Below are 8482 nucleotides of genomic sequence, written 5' to 3'. Positions count from 1 at the left end.
ATGTAGATTGAGTTTGGCTTTGATCAAACAGTTTTTAGATTACTTCTGGATATAGGAAGTTATAAAGTAAGGATTATCTGATCAATTTGCGAAGAACATGGGTAACCACATTTACCACTATCTGTTTTAGGCAATTGGAAATCCCCCCAAATCAAATCAATCCCTGTACCCTAAAATGTTAATCTGTTGTTCTGACATCATAACATGTCTGCAGGCATAAAGTAGAGCTCCGAAAACAGGTGACATTTATGATTAATTCCTGACATTTGAATTATTGATATATCCTTTTAATTTTTTTTTTTTTTATTAATAAGCTAGTCACTAATGATGATGTGGCCATGAACACAGTTACATAACAGATTTTTATATTATTGTTGTGTCCCCCTGGGTTAAAGTCAGTTTAATGGGGGGCTGTGTTGGATGAAAGGTGAGGTCAAGTACTCCCATGCACTGATCAATTTGCCAGTTTGACTGCCAATCAAGCTTTAATCAATCTATTTAACAATTAGCCCTAAGTAAACTAAGTAGCTGTTGTGTGGGTACTCCCCCGTCAGCTGCCTGTCGGGTCACACAGACTGAGATCAGATTTTTCCAGCTCCATTTGAGTGCAGCCAATGCAGTGTCAATGGCCTGGTTCTGAAGGTTTGAAGGTACAATGTAGCTAACTTATTCACTTTGAAGAGTTAAGGTGTGTGTTTGTGTGAGTGTGTTGAGTGCATCTGCCCCTACTGCACACTCCCCAAAGGCTAGTCCTCACCCCCCTTTCCTTTTATAGCCTCAGACATGTGGAAGGAGGGGAGGGGTGTGTGTGTGTGTGTGTGTGTGTGGTGGAGGGGGGGGAGCAGCCTGTGTGAAGGAGTGGCCCACTTCTACAAACATGGTGGCACAGTGGGATGGGAGTGATGTAAATGTGTAACAAGGTGCCTGCCCCTCCCTTACCCATCCACCATCCCTCCCTCCCTCATCTGTGGTTGGGGGATGCAAGGCGAGAGGAGAGAGGAGCCAGGGAGAGCCTCGCCTCCCGTCACTCTCTCTCACAACAGCGTGAGAGCCACAGGACTCACGCTGTCCTCCAGCACACCCACACACACTAGCACCGAGAGCGAGAGACACCGACAGAGAGAGAGGGAGTGAGAGAGAGAGAGAGAGCAAGAGGGGTACAGACACAAGAAAGGACGGTGAGAGAGGGAGGGACAAAGCAAAGGAGATAAGAAAAAAAAATCCAGATCCTGAAGAGAGAAAACTGAAGGATTTTCTCTTTTCTCCCGAGGAGCTGCGAATAACCCTCGGTGAAGGATGGCAGAAGGGGGAGAGGGAGAGGAGGAGATTCAGTTCCTGCGAACGGTGAGTCCTGCTTACTTTCCTTTTCAACAGGGCAAACCTGCATTGACTGCTGGAGAGGAGTTTGGGAGGTTCGGGGCTGTAGAAAGAGACGGGGAGGTGTGAGAAAGGAAACTAATTAATACTCTTTAATCGCGACCTACAACTGACTCATGATCTCCCACATCAACTTTATCTCTCGCTCAGTATCTTGCCTCGCTGGCATTGGATATTTAAGTCAAATCTGAAGTTGCAGTTGTCAGAGCCAAGGCCTGCGTCTGTATATAGTTGACTATTTTTGCAGCGTCCTGAATGTGCCATGACCTGCTTATTAGTTGCTCTCTTTAAACTTGGTAATTGATTTCTTTAACCTCTTCTGAGTGCACAGATCTCAGGTCGTTAACCTACATTACGTGATCATATTTTGATCTTTTCAAAATGCACTGCATTGTCACCTCTTGCGTATTACTTCCAGAGTGTTCTTGGCTTAAGAATAAGTGGGTATCAGTTTGTGTGTGTGTGTGTGTGTGAGCATAGATAGATAGACAGTGGCTGGTGCATCTGTTAGCATCGTTATCTATTTATATCTGAGGAAAGTAGAGCCTGTCAGTGTGGGGTGAGGAGGCAGAGCAACAAGCAACCCAGAGCCTACAGGGGACAGCTGGCCAAAGGCTGCATGTCTTCCTCGGAGAAGCTCACACACAGTTATATAGTGTGGAGAGATCCACTTTACAGTAGCAAACACAGTGGGAAAGGCCCTGGAATTAACCTTAAACAGCTGGGTTCTTGAAATGATTTCCAAAGCTGAAGAGATAGAGCGAGAAGGATATAGTATATGAGGAAAATAACAAGTCAAATATATTAAGTTTTTGTTACCATGCACATGAATGACCAACTTTTACACCCAAAAAGTTAACCAGGAAAAACATTTGAGAAACTCAGTAACTGTTAGCAGTAATTACCTGGAAAATCATAGATTCACTCTGTGTTTCCATCTAGAGATACACATTATGGTGGAAATGAATATTGATATGGAATCAATACATGGATGATGATAGATTCTTCTACATCAAGAAGTTCATTAGTCATTTTGCAGATGAAATACTAATTGTGCTGATTTTGAAAAATGATTCACATTTGTGAAGACAAAAATACTGTTGGTGATAATATGATACATTTATAAACCAGTTGATATAATAATATTTAATATTCTTTGTGTCATGTTATGTGAGATGTTGAAATATTCTCAAATGAGAGACACATCCCAGCTGACTATAGTTTGCCTTTAAACAGAGCATCAACCATATTCCCGGCACAGCAGACAGGGAAATTTGTTCCTGTTTATGTGCGTCTCCACCACTACTGTTGGTGCACTGTTTATTTAACTGTAAAGTAACAGTTAAAGTACAAAAGAACCCAGACAGCAGCGAACAGAAAGACTTCAAGCTAATTCACAATGATGGACAGGATTCCTGTCAAGCTTGTGGTGTCAGCTCATAATAACCGCAAGCTAGCATTACGGAGCAACACAGCTGTTGCTTCTATTACACAACTATAAACAAAGCTTTTTTTTTTTTTTTTTTTTTTTTAAATTTTCTTCAGAAACTGGCAGTTGAGTTGTGAAAAACAAATGCCAGAGAGTTTGGATGCCTTTGGTGGGTTTGTCCTTTGGTTTGAGTGGTCAGTTATGAGGAAACTATTAGACTCCATCACTTCAAATAGAAAAAACAACGCAGCTCTATCTGAATTATTAATGTCTCATGGACTTCAATAGGTTTCTCTTTGACACGAACACTGTTGGGGTCAGGGGTTCAATCCCCTCGCGGGATACAGGGCTAAAAATGTAAGTGCTCATGGAGCTGTAAGGCTCTTTGGATTAAAGCATTCACCAAATGGTCCTTTCTCTTTTAATTAGAGGCTAGTGATGGGAGGCATTGTGTGAGTCAGCTGTTTCTCCCAGCTTGGGTTTTTTTCCCTGGGTTATATTGGAGGTGGGAGGTGTGATGCAAGTGGAGCATGTGCACTGAGGAATTGTTACCTGGGCCAGCTAGGGCAGGAGATAGAAGTCATATATTTACCTGATATAATCTTTTTATAGTTACATAACCTGCCATGCAGGTTCACAGCCTGTGTGCCAAGGCTCACTTTTCAGCAGGAGGGCTTTCTATTTCTATAGCCCATCCCATTGTCTGACAGCAATTTAGAAGGGCATTGGAATACATGTGAGCAAATCTTGCTTTTCAGGTTAAAAGAAATGCCATTTAGGATAATTAATGTGTTGTACTTGACATTAGATGGTCAATCTTTAAAGAAGGCCTTGCATGACACAAGACCAAGGAGAAAGGTTGAGTGTTGGCCATAACGTTCATGGAAGCTGTTATTAAGATAAATTTGCGTTATATTTCCTAGTGATGCCGGCTCTACTTGTCTGTAGATGTAACTGTATATAGATTAACTGGTCTTGCGCATAATGAATGGAATCAGTAATAAATATGATACTATATTTTTTTTTAAAGTTTACAAATGTTCTCCTCATGTCCATCATGACGGTCTCACTGTATACAGTAATGATGATGGTGCATGCACGCAACAGACAAACACCACAGTGTGTTATTCTGGCTTTCCTCCTGTCTTGTGAAAGTAACAGGAGTATGTAGGTGCTCCTGCAAACTGAGAAGCTGGTTGTTGTCTATTTGAGGAAGGGACTGAAAAAAAGAAGAAAAACTGTGTCCCATCACTTTTGAGATTTTCTCTGTTGTGTTTCACCCCTGCTGGGATCCATCCAAAAATGAAGAAAAGCTGTGGGGGTGTGAGTTTGGGAATAAGGTAATGCAGTGCTGCTGCTTATAGTGTTGTTTTTTTTTTTTTTACAGAGAGGGGTTTTGTATAATAATAGGAGTTAAGGAAGAGGAGATTTAATCCTTTAAATGCTGAATGCTGCTCGGTGTGACAGATGGGAACGCAAGAAAATGTTATGCATCCTGGGCGTCTTCAACATATCTCCAGTGATCATTTTCCCATAACAAAAGGCCACACACACTCAGCAGTGCTGCTCTATTCTATTCTAGGTATTATTGTGTTATTGTAATATGGCCCGGGCCTGTGACTCATAGAGCGCTGAGTGATCACAGTATGGCTTGAATAGTTGTACAGTCTACACTCGCTAGTGGGGCTTAGCCATGCCACCTGCTGTACAGTAGCAGGTTACTTGAATTCTCTCTCCACTCAAACAAAGTGGACGCCCTCTGTTGAACCGCCGCTGTCTAGTATTCAACCTCCTACCTAAAAAAAACACCCTGCCAGCATTCAGCCCCCACATTTGCTGTCAGGAGATTGGCTTGGCTTGCAATAGCTAGCAGTCTCTCCTTTCCTCTTTAGAAAAACCTGGAACAACAGCCGCGGCCTGTTGAAATGTCTCACTGCACTACAAACACACGAGAGTCGACATTAGGTAACAAAGAGTTCATGTGATGGACATTTTCCTCTACTGGCGATGGTAAAAGATGTGTCACTGTTTCACGATGCCACCTTTGTGGTGTGAATCACACAGGCAAGCGAGTTTGAAGGGGTATTTGAGTTCCAGCCTATAACAGAAATGTCTTTTTATAGTGTGCCACTATAAGTGCACACACTCTGGAGAGAGAAACCAGAGGATTCAGTGTCCTACTTGCCAGCATCCTTTGGGAGATATGGTGTGTGTATGTGTAGATTTGAACGTGCACGGCTTTGTGTGTGTGTGTCAAGTGAACAGAGATCTTGTTCATTGTTGTTACAGTCATATGTGACATTTGTGGGCTAAACTCCGTCATGGTTTTGCCAGAAATCTCATCCAAACTCACCCATGCAGAAAGCACTGATTTTAGGTCAAAAGGTAGCTGATGTCCTGGTTAAAACCAGGCTAAATACAAACTTTTAAACAACTATATTTCAATGTCAAAGAGGTTTCTAACACACATTGAAATGAAGAGTTTGAAATGCAGTGGAAATATTACTAATTCGCAAGCTGAAGGTCTTCAAATTTTCAACTAAGTTTGGAAACCTTGACATCTTTTGACCTGCGTACATACAACTCATTCCTTACTGAATGGTTAATGTTTTTTGGTGGCCTGTGCAGGAGTTGAAGACTTTATTTACACTGTGGTGCTGTTAAAACCTGATGTTGAAATTTTGCCTTTATTTGATACATATAGAGATACAGACAAAAGATGCAAGGAGGAAAAGAGAGAAAGGGATTTAACAAAATTCTCGACTGGACTGGGGACTTTTTAGCTGTGAAATTCAACTGGATTTAGAGGAGCAGAGCCTCCATCAAACCCTCACCTGCCTTCATTAAAGGCCAACTAAACCAGAAAAGGGGACGGCACTATTGTACGTACATGCAGTGCAAATGTAGCCCTCTACATCACTGTCCTACTGGGATCCATAACCAAATTCTGCAAAAACATTGAACCCATTGCTCTTCATCGTCTTACTCCATGCTTTCCCTGCCTTTCTCTCTTCTTTTAGACTTATTACTGTTTTCTCTATCCCATATCAAATCTATACTCCTTGTTTTCTCTGTAAGATCAGGCTGGATTCCTCATTTCGATTTCTTCAGTTGAGATTAGACTGACCATGGAACCCAAAACTATGACATATATTATATCACTGCAATGCTGTTTGTTTGTACAGAGAAATAGAGTCTCTCTCCGTTTTTCATCCTAGTAGTTTTTGTCCCCTTCTCTCTCTGTTGCTATATTTTACCCTCACACAAACACACACACAGACTGTACATCAGTGAGCTACAGTAGCAGAGGATTTGGGGGGATAGCAGCAGATGATGGGTGAGGGTGAGGGTGAGGGAGGTGAGGAGGGAGTGAGCAAAGCAGGGCTTTAGAAGTGCTGAGCCCAGGAGATGAACACATCCACAGCAGGACAGCAAAACATACACACACACACAGCACCTGTTAGTCTGCCTGCCTCGGTCACAGCAGTTTACACAATAAACAGGTGGTCTGAGCTTCTCTGTCATGCACGAGATAGAAACAGACAGACAGAAAGAGAGAGAGAGAGAGAGAGAGAGAGGGAAGAGAGAGAGAGAGAGTTGCAAAGTGACACTAGTGTTATGTAAACTGCTGTGTGTGTGTGTGTGTGTGCACATGTGTGCAGAGGCTCAGTGATTACTTCTGTCACCTTGCAGATAAAAAGATCCAGGAATCATTTCTGTCCACACATAGTTGAAAGACGTCCAAGTAAATTAGATTGCAGACATTACAGAATTACTTTTGCAGTATGAAGAAGCTCAGCTCTTATTTAAATTGATCTTTGGAACAAACTCATAAAAATATGTCTTTCCACCATCTCAGAAACGTCCAAACAAACAGCATTGCAGTACATACACAATGACATACTGTACCATATGTATTCTCTTCTTCTTTAAATTGGTCCAATAAATCTTGATCTACTGAGGGTTCTACATCGGGGAGACTTAACATGAATATATGTAAATCAGTTTCAAACTCTTGATAGTATTAATCTAGCAGCATTGGTTTCCATTCAAGGATTAAAATGGTATGTACATCGATCAGCAGGAAGTTGATGCTTCATTATTGAGTAATGCAGCACAGTTTGTGTCACTATCACATTATCATTACTTAGTACTTGGTAAAGGTCTGCACTGTTTCTTCTCACCATAATGTTACTCTGGCAAACACAATGTTAATTTGAAATATTACAGCAAGAAGTTTCTAAAAACTAAAAAATTAGTAAAAACTAAAAAAAACTTACTGATAATACTATATTTTTTGCATCTTGAATGGAAATCAGCTTTCTGACACAGTAGCAAGGGCTTCAAATGGCTGGACGTGATGATAAGTCAATGTGCTGTCTGTGTCTGTACAGCCTTGAAGAATCAAATGCAGCATTGAGTGTTTTGTAACTAAACAAGTCCAGATGCCCTATGTTTACTTCCATCTTGTGCAGTGAAAATGTTTTGTTTTAAGATGCCTGAATCTTCCATAATGTGGGATCAGTCAGTGTTTTGTCAGAGAGAAATGTCTGGGGAGGGTGAGGTAAATATTAGTCTGTTTTGGACCCACAGTGCCGTCATTTGGCTTGAGGATTATGCTGCAGATGCTGTCTGGAGAAATCTGACAATATTTTTTTCAGAACTTCTTATCAACTAATAAAACCATTGAGATTAACTTCATATGCTTTGTGAGCATCAAGTGAGGGGTCAACGATATATGTGGTTGAACGTTTAATTCTGTCTTTCATAGATTGAGATTTGAGGTTTTCTTTGTGTTTGGCCCAGTGCGATATTACATATTCCAGTTTTCTATTTTCCCAACCCATTAGGCCATATTTTCATTTGGACTATGGGATGGAGCTTGTACTTCAAAATAAATCTCTGTCTGAGCCTTAACTCACTCCTATATTCAATCTTTAGATTACACATGGTCTTGTGCGGGCCTGCTGATCAGGAAAGTACTTTGCTTACTCTAAAGGCAAATTGAATTTTTGGAAGGATGGATTTTGGATTTATGCCAGCTAAAATAATTTATTTATAACAGTGTTTTTCTTTCAATTGCTGCTGTCTGCCAGACTTATCGTCTTTCAAAGGGCAGAGGCTGTTTAATGTTTGATGTCTGGTAGTTTGTAGCAGTTTAACTGAGCCAGAAGGGAACGAAGCCACTGTGTGCAGGATGTCAAAACCCCATGTGTCAATGAAATTCTTTCTCTGAAAGTGAATTGATGAATTGTCATGTTTATGTCTAGACACCCCAAAGGTTTAGTTCTAACAGAAAATCAATACACAAGATTGGGTAAGATATCATGTTCATGCAATTTCTTAGATTTTAAACCCTACATATTTAGAAGCTTTATCAACAAAGAGTTTATATTTTTTGTTTGTATTATTGTCTTAACTGTGTTATCAGAGTTGTTGTAACTGCAGTATACCCTATTGACTTCTGTGTGGTTAACTATAATACCTGTTCTTTAATTTTCCTTACATCAGTAACTCAAATGTAAAATACCTTTTGGGGTCATGAGTGGTTGATTCTGTTTATTTAGATTTTATTGACAGTGCTTTTTGCTCATAACAAGTAGAAGGTATCAACCAGTTTTCCTGTGCTCAATGCCTTTCCTGTGAGCAAGAGTCTCTGTTGGCTCACTCTTCAAG

At 40.7% G+C, this 8482-nt stretch overlaps 1 protein-coding gene across 3 annotated transcripts in view; it reads left to right on the top strand.

Moving 5' to 3' along the window:
- Window positions 1–979: 979 nt before the first annotated feature.
- ryr1b (ryanodine receptor 1b (skeletal)) overlaps window positions 980–8482 on the top strand; it is a 65349-nt gene continuing 57846 nt past the window's right edge. For all 3 annotated transcript variants that reach the window (XM_083984344.1, XM_083984345.1, XM_083984343.1), the window contains exon 1: window positions 980–1344. In XM_083984344.1, coding sequence (XP_083840470.1) covers window positions 1297–1344 — 48 coding nt within the window. In that variant the 5' untranslated portion in view covers window positions 980–1296. The remainder of the gene's footprint in view (window positions 1345–8482) is intronic.

This window comes from Trachurus trachurus, assembly GCF_905171665.1.
Source record: "Trachurus trachurus genome assembly, chromosome: 13".
NCBI lineage: Eukaryota > Metazoa > Chordata > Actinopteri > Carangiformes > Carangidae > Trachurus > Trachurus trachurus.
The sequence above is the reverse complement of the archived record's forward strand: the minus strand, read 5'-3'. Positions and strand labels throughout refer to the sequence as shown.